Source organism: Aythya ferina, assembly GCF_964211825.1.
Source record: "Aythya ferina genome assembly, chromosome: 9".
Classification (NCBI taxonomy): Eukaryota; Metazoa; Chordata; class Aves; order Anseriformes; family Anatidae; genus Aythya; species Aythya ferina.
The window spans coordinates 23,666,100-23,680,692 of NC_140305.1; the positions used below are offsets into that span (position 1 = coordinate 23,666,100).

Genomic DNA, 14,593 nt, shown 5'->3' on the forward strand with positions numbered 1-14,593 from the left:
GGAAGGTCAAATATTTATTTTGTGGGAAACGATGAGAATACTTGGGCACTTTGGACCAAATTTAAGCCTCAGGCACGCACACCGATCTCAGTGCAGGGCAGTCTGGAATGGGTTTTCTCCGGGGAACTGTCAGCGTTACACAACGTTTCTGATGGTGTGAGACACAGAATCGCCTGGGTGTAGGCAGTCTGCATCCAGTTAGTGGGTGACACAGATACCGTGGGGCTGGTGACATACCGACAGCATCAGCTGAAAACTTCACAGCTATGGAGACGAGTTATAAGGGGTCGGAACTGAGAAAAGGTGGAGGATGGAGAAAGGGAAGAGACAGAGCAGGAGAGGGAGCTGTGGGGAGTACGGCGTGGTCTGCCAGGCTGGGAAAGGTGAGCCAGGTACTGGAGCAGGCCCAGCACCAGCTAACCTGGCACTGGCCGAGTGAGCAATGCCAGGAAGCATTTTTCCATCCAATTTCTTGGCCCATGCGATGCCTGCTTCACCAAGGCAGCCCACAGCAAATCAAGCCAAGCAGGAGCACAGCACGGAAGCTGCTGCAGGCAGTGACATTCGTGCAGAAGGTGGGAAGAGAGCAGCAGAGGTGCGTGCTAGGGGAAGGGAGGAAGAAATAGCATCGTAGTGACTCAGTCCCCTCCTACAGAGAGTGCTGGCTGCACTGGGAGGGAGCAAAACTGGGAAAGGAGCTGCCTTAGGGGGAAGTAAACAAGGGACACTGTGTTACTGCATGCTGCAGGACTCAACATTAACAATCCCTAGCAGATAAATACCCAAAGACATTACATTCTGTGTAAATATTGAGCCAAATGCCTCCCCGGTATAACCGCAGTGACTGTACTACAAGAAGCATTCTGTGTTATTGTAGCCAGGTGCTTGGGGGATTCATTTTCTTTAATGGATAAAAAGGGCCACTGAAAACAGAGTTGCTACCTTGCTTGAGCTTCATTGAAAGACACACAACTGAAGGGAGAGGAAATCCCCAAAATGATACTCAGTGATTAAGTACATAGAATATAGGATTTCAGTGTTTGCAAATCCTTTTTTTCAAATGAACTTGTGGCACTAATCCTCTAATGGCATTATTTCTTTGGAATATATGCCGGATTAAGGAGTCACAATGAGGCAAAGTACAAAAATCCACATTAATCTCTCACCAGTGGATGCTGTGTGGGATGCAACTTTAACTGTTTTGTTCCAAAATCGGTTCTGTCCCTATCTCTGCCCCAGGTCCACCCAGAGGGAGGTACAGATATAAACACATGTGACACTGAGCACTTGGCAGATGGTCACTCACCGTATCGCTGGATACAAAGGGGAAGGCGTTTATTATTTTTAAACTGCAAAAGCTGAGCCTGCCCGTGACGGAGGGCAGGCACCGTGGGGCAGGAGCAGGACAGCTCCCCAGCAGCACGCCGTGGAGGAGACAACACCCGATGTGGCACAGCCTGGGCTTGGTCTGCCAGCTAGCGGGGGCCAGGCTGGGGCTGCCATCACGGTACGTTGCATGTTCTGGGCACACCCTGCCTGTTGCAAAGGATTTAACACACTTAAGGACTTCCCTGGTCCCAGGGAGCGGAGCTTAGCAGATATTCCCCTGCCACCTTCCTGTCGAGCTGCAGTGGGCATCGAGAACCACAGGCACAGACAGGGGTTGCCTTGCATCCGTCTTATCCCTGGCCATTCCTTTGTCAAGCACAGCATGGAAAATGGAAAGGGGACAGCCAACACTACAACCGACTTGGAGATCCTTCCTGGTTGGGAGTAGAAGTGTGCCCCCTGTTCCTGCAGGGAAAGACTGCCCACCACACTGTTCTGTGCATCTTTTCCTACCGTAATCATTTCCCTGTGTAGTATGTCTCACAGGCAGGAGGATTTTCCTGCTGTGCACTTTAAGTTTCTCTCTTTAAATCTTATCCTGTTGGCTCCTGGCAGCAGCCATGCCTCGTTCAGCCGGGTCTGAATCATTCCTGCGTTGACACACTGAGTCAAGCTGTCCCCAGGCTGCTGTCTGCTCGGCTGCTTTCCCTGAACCATTGGGTTTATTGCCCAGCGTTATCACTCCCCACCAAAGCACTCCACTTTGCATATGTCTCTGGTGTGTACATAGCAGAGGAAGGCCCAAAGCTTTTAAGGAAGTGTGAGTGGTGTTGGAACAGGCGTAGACCCGGGAGAGCAGGAAATGGAGATTCTGCCCCGTAAGGGGAGATGAGAAGTATTTGGGTGGCTTAGGCTGTGTAAGTGAAGACACCATAGGTTAGAAAAAATCACTGAAGCCAAACAGATTCAGGAGAAGTGACCACAAGCACGTTTAAGCTAGAAAATGTAACGTTTACTGTCAGAGAACTCAGATTCTAGGGCAGATAGTATAGGTATAGGGCAGTATGTATATATGACGTGTTACATGATTGCCCCATAAAGCTGTGTCATGCTGCTGCCTACAAGCAGCCTGCACGGGACGGCACAGCAGGACCTCTCCCCTCCTGTCTCGCTGCCCTGCGGTGCCAGGAGCGAGCTGTGCGGGTGCCGTTCTCCTACAGAGCTGTGTAATGCCCGGTGGCAAGGCACGCAGGGCTTTGCTCAGCCTCCAGCAGCCCTTCTGAGAGGTATGGACAAAAGGGGTGGGAAAACAAAGAGCTTTTCTTCAGGTGCCCTGCAACCTGATCTGTGAGGTGGCTCGGCCCCTGCCAGCAGCAGCTGTCAGGCCAGGCAGTGGTTAGGGTGCAGCATCGAGGGCTGTGCTGCCGCTTCCTGGCTTCTCAGCCGTCGCTGGCCCGAGCTGGGACATGGTCTGGGCGTTCAGGTGGCTTCTCAGCTCTCTCCCCAGCAAGAAGAGGCCGTCTGATTTCTTCAGGAGACCGTGGAGGAGAACAGAGGCAGCAGGAAGGAGCCCGCAGAGCTGTCGTGCAGAACTGCTGCTGCCGGGCTGGTGAAGACAGAAACTCTTGAAAGAAAAGTATGTGGAAAGTCCTGTTAGGGAGAGGAGCGAGGTCTGGCTTGCATGTCGTGGCTCTCTTCTGCAAGCCCTGAGAGTGCTGCAAATGTGAAACAAATCCTCAAGCGTACCAATGGAAAAAACAGGTATGTGTTTGTGTCTGTTTAGAATAACACTGTTCTACAGCACAAAAAGCAGCAGGCATGAAAACCAGCACTGCTTTGCAGCCCAGGAATTGTGCCTGTACATCTCTGTGCTTTGCTTTGAACAATGTCTGTGCTTTATTTGAGAATACAGCTGCGGTAGGCTATTAAGAGCAAGCTTAACACAATGCATCAGGTTTTTGTAAGTGCTCTGCCCTTGAACACTTGTATCAAAGCAGATAACTTCCAGCGTGAGAAAAAACACATACGTGTATGCTGCTGCTGCCAGCGACGTTGTATTTAACAGTTATTAAAGTGATTGAGTTCGTGTGCTCTGGGGATGGCAGCGGATGGTGCGAGGAGTTCAGTGTGCAGGTCTGCACCAGGGGCTGTGAGCACAGGAATCTGCCCACGAGCCCTGACCCTCGTCCTTCCCCTGCAGTGCCTGGCACACAGCAGGACTCAGTACGTCTCCCTTCCACCCAGGCTTCACACAGCAAAATCAATGATTGCCTGCTTGGTTTGCATGAGTCACTGCCCGGTTAAAAGCATGTGTGTGCAGGTAAGTGCTAGAATTAGGCCTGGAGAAAGAGTGTTATATTAACATTTAGAGAAAAACAAAGCAGCTCAGAGTCAGCAGATGATGATATGGTTTGTGTAGCATAAATAGAAATAAGGAAATAATATATAAAAATTATTATAAAATTTAATTTACATGTCAATTAGTCACTGAAATTGAGGTAATTATAGCACTGAACTTTTTCAAACAAGTTGTCTGGAGGGGGGTCTTGTTTTTTTTTCCAGCATTGGCACACTCCCAGCACTCAGAGTTGCAATATCTGGTTGTTTTCTGCACTATCACTGCAGCTTTGCTCTAAGGTTAATGGGTTTTCATTTGCTTGTTCCACCCCTAGCTGGGAGAGCGTGACATTGTTTGGGCAAAGATGTCCTTGTGCTCCCTGCTGCACACCTCCTCCTCTCACCTTCCTTTGGAAGGAGGGGAAATGAGTTCAGAGACTGGTCCACTAAATAGTGATAGTGATATTGGTGTGGAGGGGATGGTAGGAAATTCTCAGCGCCCCTGCTGCTATGAAAGAGGGTAAGGAAGAGTGAATGTTAATAAAGCTAATTCCTTCTCTGCTGATCCCCCCAAAGGAGACACTCAGGGCTGCCAGACCAAGAATGAAGAGGCCATCCCAAAGAGCTCCCCGTTTGACTTCGTTATAAAACAGTTCCAAGGGAAGAGATCCTCTTCTGGGAAAAGGAAAGAGCAGCCTTCAGCCATCAAAAAATTCTTCAGTGGCTTTGACTTTGGGAAATCTGAAGGCAAGGGTGGAGGGGAAACCGAAGAAACAGAAAAAAACAACTCCAGTGCTGAAGATCAGAGTGAGAAACAAGATCTCTCTTTAGATGGTAATGTTGGTACAGTAAAGAAATCCACGTGCATGTGTGTACATTTTAATTTCATAGAGAATCATGTGCTTTTCTTGCTAGCCCAGATGTTGTATTTGCTGCCTGTAATTTATTCTTTAGCCAGAATTTGCTTCTGATTGAAACATTATGAAGGATGTGCCGTCTAACTTAATAGGTGCCAAGCAAGGAGTGGGACCTGTGTTGCTGAGGAGGGATAAAGCTTTGGGGTGACCTCCCTCTTGATTTCCAATGTGGGAGGTCAGTGCTGGAGTCAGCTCATTAGCTGCAGAGCTTATTTGGTTTCAAAGCCAAGCTTTGAGCAGTAGCTTGGCTTGTTGTATTTAAGATTGGTCTCTGTCCACCCTGCTGCTAAAGCAATCTGAAGACAACAAGAGCAGATGTCTCCTACCCATGGCACTCGTGAGGGGGAGGGGAAGGCAACTGAGGTTCATTATGAGTCTCATTTTGTGCACACAAGAGTACTCTTTGCATCCATACCAGAGGAAACGAGGGTGTTTTTAAAAAGATGCTGGAAGGTGAGGTTTAAAATCCCATCCTTTGTCCTGAGAGTTGTAGGTAGGTTGGGGAAAACAAGGAGAGGGCAGCTATTGTGAGTGGGGTTACTGTTTTGTGTAGTTTGGGGCTGTTTGATTGTTTGTTTCTTTTCCAGCTACGGACATGAGATGAAATTGCCAGTTTTTTAAAGGATTTAGTAAAGAATGTAAATGCAATTTTCCTTTCTGTACAAACTGTGCGGGGGAAGAATGTAAGGAAAGCAGGAACTGCCTTAAGCAGACAATGTATGAAAATGAACACAAGCTGTTCCAAGGCAGAAGATCACTACGCAACTGCAGGGCCACTTGGTTCTCACTGTCCAAGTGCAGACTGTACTCCAGCAATATGGCATGCAGAGGTGGTTGTATGACGTGCATCCGGAATAGCTGCAGCCCTGAGTTTTGCAAGAATTTAATGTGCTTGAACTAACCAAACACCCACTGGCATAGGTAGCATGGAGATGAGCGAGGAAGACTCTTTTCTCATTGTGCACCATGAGCTTTGTACTGATCTGATCTACAGTGATCTTATCACTCAGGTTGTTGGTCCATATGGACCAAAAATAGAACCCATTTTACTGGCAGGTTCAATCCATTTTGTAAAGTCTTCACCTGGCAGCCACAGGTTTTACATGCTGGGTTAGTTGCAGGGTTAACCAGGACCCTATTTCTTTGTTACTCAGATGGACCTTCACATCCCGTTTCTGAAGCGGAGTCACCATCTGGTGAGCAGAGATTTAACCAGTTCATGCAGAAACTGGGAAAGAAACCCAACAGCAAGAACCTGGATCTAAACAATTGTGCATTAAGTGCAGCAGATGTAACAGAGCTGGGTAAATACGCATTTTACTCAACTAGGCACTTCATATATTTCTTTAATTCTTATTTGCCTGTTCAGTTGTTCGCTCTCCTCTTTTTCTTTCCCTTTCTTTTATATCAGGCTTGGCTTTATTTAACATTCCATCTGGTGGTTCCAACCTTCTGAGAAATGTTAATTAATGAGTTATATTAATTATGTAATATATATAAATATTAAAACCACGCAAGTCTGTGAAGCTGGAGAATGTCCTTATGCTCAAACTACTGATAAGAAAATACAGAATGTCATGATTTTATAGTGCTGTACTGGTTTTAGAAAGCATCTCTGTATTAAGATGTATTCACATGCAGGGTTTGCAGATAACATGCAAACAGAATGCATTTTTTCTTGTCTTTTTTTTTTTTTTTTTTTTTTCCCTTCAGCTTCTTTACTGCCATTTCTCCCAGAGCTGGAGGAGATCAGTCTGTCCTGGAATGGTTGCGTTGGAGGAGCTCTGAAAGCCCTCACTGTGCAGCTCCATCACGTGAACTTGTTACGAGTCCTTCGACTTAACAACTGCAGGCTGACGGCTGAGGATGTCACCTCCTTAGGTACAGGATGGAATTTGCATTTACTTCCAGACAGCTTGGGTGTAATGTAATCCACCTCGTCTCTTACCATGCCCTGCCTCTGCTGCTTCCACACTGGACAAAATAAACTCCTGCTGTGGAAGGTTAGAAAGAAGTTGGGTTTATGCATGACCTCATACATTGGAGTGGCTCTGCCAAGTTCATTGCTCAGATTGTGAAGCTGTATCATTAAGAAGGGAACAGAATTCAGTCCCATTTGGAGAAAAGCATGTTTTCCATCTGGATTAGTATTTTTTTGGCTACTTTTGTTATCTAATGGTAGACAGAAGAACTGAAACAAGCTGTCAGTCATAATAGGGTCAGCTTAGGACTTCGTGCTGCAGGACAGATGCAGCGCTCATCACAAAATATTTGATGGTCTTTTGGAGGAGGCTTAAAACCAGAAGTGCTGCCTCGGAGCTTTATGACTTGTTTTTGTGAGTCTGGGAGAAACTTATTCTTCTGCTTACTTCTTTGCTTGGAGTGCCTGCAGCCCTACTTTTGCAAAGCAGGAGATGTAAGGGTTTTAACAGCGGTGTTATGCACTCAGATCCTGATGCTGAGTCACTTACCTCTGGGCCTGGCGTTTACTGCTGGGGTGGGTCTGTGATACTTATCTGAAAGAAGGGCAAACTCAACCAACTAAGTTATTCTAGAAACCTGCTGTTTATTTTGCAAGTTCTGAAAACTGGTCTGAGTTTGAAGGCTGTTTTTTTTCCGTCATTCAAATCCATTTTTTTTTCAGGAAATATTTAGAAATAAAACAACATATATGGTAATAGCTCAAAAGTGGGTCATGCTATCTGTTGGGGAGGAAAAATCCGTCTTTGCAAAAGCTGGTGAAAATAATTGGTCTGTTTCTGATGAGGGCAAAAGCTGTGTTTCATTTTCTATTGGATTTTTTCAAACATTTCTTTCTTTTTCAGCCCCCTTTCTCATACTTTCTCTTCTCTTTGAGTTTTATTGGTTATATTTTCAACTAATTTATTCTGCCTTGTTCTTCCATGCTGTTTCCTTCCCCCTTGGCTCGGTCTCTGCTGAGACAGACACAAAACTGATCATAGGATTTGAATTTGCAGTCAAAATTTGATTCCCTTGAGATGTGGAATGACAACAGTCTGTTTGCATTGATCTGCCTGCGATTTTAAAAATAACACACATGTTTAGGCCAGTACTGCCTGTTTGACCTTGTCCATCCATCTGTGGAAATGCAGCCATCTGTGGAATCTGTGTATTCTGCTTGGAAATAAATGCCTCAGATATAACCATAATATCAACCTCTCCTATCTGATTGCTCTGAGCTGTGACTGTAAGAGGTGGTAGGAAGCCATTCCTGAAGTTATAGTCCATTATTTATCTTCTGGGTGGAAAATGTGTCTGGAATGCTACTTCCCACATCAAACAGAAACAGGCTGTGCTGCAGTGAGAAAGCCATTTCTCAGCTGTAGAGCATTGCTCAATATTCAAGACTGAGGAAACCACTTAAAATAAATGAAAGAAAAAAAAAATTAAGATGTATTTTTCTCTCAATCCTGGATGTTCACTTATAACAACAGAAATCATTATTTTTGTATCAAAAATCTTTTGTGAGGAATTAGTTATGAAAACACACAGACAAGAAAAATTCTTATTATTAAAACTCAATTCTCAGTTTTTAGGTTGATGACGAGACTTTAGATCAATGATTTATATGTGACACTTTGAAATTGCATTTGCATATGGTCTGATTTATTTAAATGGGGTTAGGAGAATGTACATCTGCCTCTCCCCGCTGCAAAGCAATTTAGGAAGTTGGATTTTGTAGTGGATATTAGTGTTGCAAAGAAGCACTTACACAGTTCCAGCTGGCTGGTGCCAAGTCTGGAAAAGGGTAATTTTTCTGAATAGAGTCAAAATTGGTGCTGTCTGTCTTGAAATCCTGGGAAAGTTAGTTTGGGTCAAAACAATGCTTAAATGCTTATCTTGATTCCTTATGAAGTGAGTTGGAAATTCCTGCCAGAACCAAACCTTTTAAATTTCAGAAATAGCTATGAGACGACTTGTTTCATCCCATCCAAAACGACCTGTGGATGCAGTACAGAGGATGCTGGAAGTTTGCCAAATAAAATAAGGAAAAACTATACAGGACAGTAAATTCAGGCTTGTTGCTTCCCTGTAGACTACTTTCTGGGTTGTGGCACAGCTCTGCAATGATAGGCAAACAGTCTGATGAGTATTTGGGAGCCTGGATAAATATCAGGTCTGCGTGTGCTGTGACAGTAACTTGTGGTCTATACTGCTCCTTGGGCAAGGTGAGAATTTATACAATGTTGTTGCAGTAGCATGGCATACACCAATTTTTCTATCAAACCATATAAAATATAATAATTTGAGAATTAAATGGCTAACTTTTCCCTTTTATGTATTCAAAGCCTGTATTTTTTCCTTGCATTGAAATTGATCTTTAGAATGAATCATCTTGGACTTCTGTTACAGGAGAGGCATTTGAAATTGTTCCTCAACTTGAAGAACTGGATTTATCATGGAACAGCAATATAGGTGGAAAACTATCACTCCTGACAAAAAAACTCCCAAAAGGATGCAAGATAAAACTTCTGAAAATGACAGATTGTAACCTGACAGCAAAGGATGGAGAATCCCTTGGTAAGTGTATCCACATAGCTAGACTGAACAACTGGCTTCACAAAAATGTAACTCATTTGACTTAGATGATGGCTGTATTCAGGTCAGTATTAGTTGAGAGCTATTTATTTCATGCTTCACATTATACCACTATTTACCACACAGTATTGATATTTAATGCACTTCCTTCCAAAGAGGAGTGTTTTTCTTCCTAATCACGTGAGGGAGAATTAAGTGGAAGAATAACTGGGTCTAAACCACAGTCTGGCTGGCCCAGTGGTCCACGATTGCTACATCCTTTGAGACCCTGAGCAAGTCTTGTACACCAGCACTTCCAACGCTGATTACTTGAAGTTAAACAGCTGAATATGTAGTTAGCCGTGGGATGGAAAGGAAGGACTGAGGGGTAGGAGTTTAGGCTGAGCTGGCATTCAGTTGCCATTCCTCCCCTCTTTCCTTTTACCATAGCTTAATCCTGTGTGGTCTTTTGATCTGATTCTGTATTTTAAAAGCTTTTCTCCCTAAAAAGAATTCCCTGTGCTCTGTTCTGATCTCCAGTGCAGGAAATGTCTCATATGAAGCATGTAATTCTATATCTTTTCATTATAAATTTTTCATTCCCTTTGTATTCTTGTTTTTTATTCCCCTGTATTTTTTCTTACCATCTTGTATTTTTTCATGATTTTTTCATATAGATTTTTCAGAGATTTTCTTGATTCCTATCCAATTCCTGTTTTGATGTATTTTTTGGTAGAACAGAAACTGAATAAGTCTAAACCACACATACAGGCAAACCCAGCCTGCCTCTTCCTGTTTGTCAGGGTGTTATTTTTTTCTAGTATTCATCTGTATATTCCAGAAAATTACCAATTCTGTTTTTGTTTTTGTTTTCCAGCTGAAATGCTAACTGTGATCCCAAACCTTGAAGTATTAGATCTCTCTATCAACAAACACATTGGCTGCAGCATGAAGGTCATTGCTCAGGATCTGAAAAATGTGCCAGGCCTCAGAGAGTTAAACTTGCACATGTGTGGATTAAAGCACGACAGCCTCCAGGGCTTAGGTTAGACTTTACATTCAGAAAGACTTTCATTCTGAATAAACTGTACATCTGAAACCCATTTAAGAAAGGCAACGAGGTGGGGTTTTGCCGAAGGTTTGGCAGTATTAATGGGCAATGGTTATTTGCTGTTTGAGGATTGATAAAAGACTTTCAGCAGGAGTTAGCATTTATCTTCCCTGAGCTGAACATTGCAAAAGTCAGTGGGGAGAGTCACCTTCCATGCCATTTATCTGAGACACATCTTAGGGTGGATTAATGGCCCTCTGGACGTGCGTCCTCTATCTCCAGACAGAACATAGGCAAGGGCACAGACTGGCTAGCTAACTTTTAAAGACCTAATCCTGCTCTCAGAGGGGAATCCAAATTTACCATTTTCACTTAATGAGTGTCCAGTGAAGCCGTATGAAATGGGCTTATTATCTGTGGCTCTCCCTAGTGGAAGTCTTGTCCATAAGACAAAACAACTGGCACCAATTTGCACTTCCAGTCATCATTTCAGCAACATGTTGACTGGATGGATCTGGGGGATGAATTACCTCACCTTCACCTGCTCTTTTAGAGAAGGATGGAGTTGCATGGATGGGGAAGCTTTGCGGTATTACTGTGTGTCTGCTGTGTTTATACATTGAAGCTTAGTGTAAGAGCTTTGACTTCAATAGCTTGTGCAAACTTTGACATTAAAGTAAATAAATGCTAAAGCTGTGACCTGTGCTATTGCAGCAGCCAGTGACCAGCACGCTGCCTTTTCCATTTCAGATGCTGCCTTACAGCACCTTGCAGAGCTAAGAAAATTAGACATATCATGTAACAAAGAGATTGGTGGTAGCTTCAAAGACGCAGCAGCTCATTTGGCCAACTTGAAAAATCTTGAAGTCCTTGATCTCCACCAGTGCTGTGTAACAGAAGAAGATGTGACTGTTTTGTGTAAGGACATTTTAAGGAAATTCTTTACAAATGTATGGTTGTGACTTCTGAAAATATCTCAAAGGCATAAGAGATTCTGCCCAACCTAGTCTAACAGATCTCAGTACAGTTTTTGTTAGGCAGTTCTGGAAGTGCTTTATTTTTAAGTTATTGTACACTCACAAAAACCAATAGAGAATAATCACATTAATATAGTTTCAGTTAGCAGTGATGATATATTTTGGAAATAACCCCCATCTCATTTAATGTTAAATTCCCTACTTTTCCATCTAGGAATTTCAACCAGGGAAATTTCAACAGGAAGCTGTGTCCTGACAACCTTCCATACACTGTGTAATACCTAATTTCTTAAACATTCCTACTGAAAATGTCAAGGCTGTTCGTGGAGTAAAACATTACTCATCAAGTGTCAAAACTTGGCCTTCACTTTTGGATTGATTTATAAAGAAAAGTAATGATGTCAGTCAAATTTATAACTACATATTTGTCCTAGATCAGTGACTGTCTAACAAATATTTCATGTTTTCAAAGCCCAGGTGATACCTTTACTCTCCAGTCTTCAAGAGCTGAATTTATCCTCGAATAAAAATGTAGGTGTCTCATCTGCTCCTCTTCTTGGCAGACTCAGATTTTTACCAAATTTGAAATCTGTGGCCATCAGCAATTGTGGTTTAGGTGAAGAGTCCTTTTCATCACTAGGTAAGAATGTTTTTTAAAGTGTGTCTATCCTCAGTGTCTTGTTGTGGGATAAAGATCTTAATTCTGTTGGCTGAACTCCAGAGATAATGGTTACGTTATACTATATGTCCTGAGTAGAAAAGTAATTGTCTCTGCTCTGGTTGCCTTGTGATGAGACCAGTGCTTTGTGGGACTTGGTTGCAAGGGAAGATCATTGTATGTCTTCCCCTGTTACACCTGCCTGGATGAAGTCCTTTGAGTCCTTTGTCTGATAGTGAGCTTTCATATACTGCCTAACATCGGAAGAGGAGGAGGCAGAACAAGGTTTTATATTATGCTGGAATTACAGTTTGGTTGTAAGACTGCAATTATTACATTTATAACAGAAGGATCTGTTAGTTACTGTGCATTGTACAGTTCTGGTATATTTTGTGCTGTTTATTGGTGGCATTGAAACCCATCGTAAAACTCAACTTCCTTCAGCAAAAGCAGCATCAAGCTGAACTGTTGTGAGATCCCCACAGGAAGAGCACAATATTTATATCATTACAATTATGTAAGGATGACATCATGGAAATCAGTGCTGTCAAAAGATACAGTGCATTTTGCCTTCCAAGGTGAATTACAGTAAAAAAAATTGCTGGTTTTAAATGGATTTAAAATGTTGTAAAAATGAGCAGTTCTACTAAATAGACTTCAGTGGGACAAGATTGTAAATGTAAAGAGAAAGGCAAGAAAACTCTTCGGAGTCCTTAAAGACCCTGGTTACATGGTTTAATGAGCATAGGAGGTATGTTTGGGGGATTTTTTTTTGAGGGGCGAGGGGGTTGGTCTGACTTTTATTAAGACAAAATAAATCATTCTAAGCACAAGTAGGCAGCCTGTTAGGAGCTTATTTGCAGGTGAACTGCCGGTGAGGTGTCTGTTGAGGCCATGTTGTTTTCTCTTAGTAAGCAGAAGTTGCTGGTCTTAATCTTTTCAGCTGAGGCTGCCCTTCACCTTCCTGAACTGGAGATATTAGACCTTTCTTGGAATAAGTGCGTTGGTGGCAACCTAAAGCTGCTTTTGGGAGCACTAAAGCTTGCAAGAGAGATTCAAGTGTTAAGACTGAGCAGCTGTAACTTGGTGGCAGAAGATTTGGCACTTCTAAGTACGTATGACATGGTATTTACTAGCAGTCAAGGAGCCAGTGCATGTAGACCACAATTCAGAAGGGACTTGTTCCATGTGCTGAGCACGTTTTTGCATAAATCAAACGAAAAGATGGAAAATACAGCAGTATTTTTCCCGGAAAGGGTTTTCATTTTGCTGAAAGCTGTGTGCCCTGTTACATGCACAGTGCAAAACCTGAAAATGATAAAAATACAAGGAATCACCCTCACAGTTTTATGTATTAATACAAAACTGCAGCACTTGGAAAAAATGTAGGGTTTGAGTCTGTTTTTTATATCAGATGTTTAAAGCTGCCACTGAGGAGTTTTATTTTGCTCAATTGCTCTTTTTGGGTTAGTAATTTATGAGAAATGTACATGCTGACAGCTAGTAAAGCAGGCACTACCAGCTCTCAGTCCATTAGGTATGTTTCTAGAGTCAAACTGTTGTGGGAGAATTAAAATAGAAATATTTAACCTACTTCTCAGCAGCTGCTAAGAAACTCTGGAAAATGGGAACCCAATGAAGGAATAAATTTCAGGATCCTTTTAAAGAAACCTATATATTTTAAAGCCATCCCTGTGATTCTGTGCGCTCATGGGTTCTGAATGTCTGAAATTGGCAATAGCTGCACAATAAGTGTTAAGGCCCTGTAAACTGAAGGCTGGTGGAATAAAGCCTGAACATTTTGACTTCACAAACATCAGCCTTGACGGGTGGCTCTTTTGCTAATTATACATTAATGATCCCAGCTCCCTTTAGGGTATATTAGGTCCATTACCCTCCCGTAGTGAGAGGTGGATGTTGTAATCGTGCATCCTTACAGAGTTTTGCTTTTCTCTTTCTAAATCTCCCTGTACAGCCTGCCTACCTATTTTAATTAGCACTTCATATAACCTCCAACTGACTCAAAGGTGTTCAGGTAGCCATACAATTTTAACCTGACACTTTTGTTCCCTTTGAATTGTCTGTGTTTTTAATATTGTACACACCTTCAGCTGTGATAAAACAGTCTTTCTGAGAACGACAGCAAGTGATTGGCACATTGTATGTTGCCGAGGAGTTGATCCTTGCTGTTCGACTGCAGAAAGGCTCTAAATAATGTGGTATTAAAACACTCCTCTTCTTACTTATAAGCTTTTAAAGCAATTGCTGGGATGTATTGATTGTGTTTCTGTGTGTCATTTCTTGCAGCGTTGCTGACGCAGGATGGCCATCTAGTCAGACTACGGAAGCTGGATCTGAGTTATAACAACAGCATCTCTGACGAAGGGTGGATGGTTTTCTGTCGCGGCTTAGCAGCATTCAAAGAACTCTCAGAGCTGGATGTCAGCCTTCGCCCCTCGTCCTGCCGTGACTGTGGGACGTGGTTCAGTGAGCTGCTAGCAGCACTGACAAAGCTGCCTGCATTGGCAGAGCTGGGGATGCAAAGATGGGTCCTTTCAGAGTCACAGCGGCAACAACTGGAAAGCTTTAACCAAGACAACAAGAGAAACATTCGTTTTGACTGCTGATGGAGGTTGGAGGTTTCTGGAAAGCCTCTCACAAGCAGCATATGAACCAAGTATTGTGTGTCTTTGACTTAGAAAACTGCCCAGTTTTGAGTAATCTCTTCTCATGAGAGCTCTTGAAATAGTTCCAAAATTATATAAAACAGTTATTTAACCTTCTG

At 43.0% G+C, this 14,593-nt stretch overlaps 1 protein-coding gene across 3 annotated transcripts; it reads left to right on the top strand.

Moving 5' to 3' along the window:
- Nucleotides 1–1,239: 1,239 nt before the first annotated feature.
- LRRC31 (leucine rich repeat containing 31) lies at nucleotides 1,240–14,591 on the top strand. 3 transcript variants are annotated; one of them, XM_084530201.1, is made up of 11 exons: nucleotides 1,240–2,615; nucleotides 2,825–3,090; nucleotides 4,243–4,500; nucleotides 5,738–5,887; nucleotides 6,297–6,464; nucleotides 8,958–9,125; nucleotides 10,000–10,167; nucleotides 10,924–11,091; nucleotides 11,623–11,790; nucleotides 12,752–12,919; nucleotides 14,116–14,591. In XM_084530201.1, exons 2-11 carry the CDS (start codon nucleotides 3,078–3,080, stop codon nucleotides 14,433–14,435), a joined length of 1,749 nt encoding a protein of 582 aa, XP_084386327.1. In that variant the 5' UTR covers nucleotides 1,240–2,615; nucleotides 2,825–3,077; the 3' UTR covers nucleotides 14,436–14,591. The 3 variants fall into 3 exon arrangements, with proteins under 3 accessions (XP_084386327.1, XP_084386326.1, XP_084386328.1); XM_084530200.1 differs by having other exon boundaries at nucleotides 1,240–3,090; XM_084530202.1 differs by lacking the exon at nucleotides 12,752–12,919 and having other exon boundaries at nucleotides 1,240–3,090.
- The last annotated feature ends 2 nt before the right edge of the window (nucleotides 14,592–14,593 follow it).

What these genes read in the sequence shown, in the direction of transcription:
- LRRC31 (XM_084530200.1), top strand. An exon ending in AGCAGATGTAACAGAGCTGG is followed by an intron (nt 5,888 to 6,296) that starts GTAAATACGCAT and finishes TTTTCCCTTCAG; the next exon opens with CTTCTTTACTGCCATTTCTC. An exon ending in AAAGGATGGAGAATCCCTTG is followed by an intron (nt 9,126 to 9,999) that starts GTAAGTGTATCC and finishes TTTGTTTTCCAG; the next exon opens with CTGAAATGCTAACTGTGATC.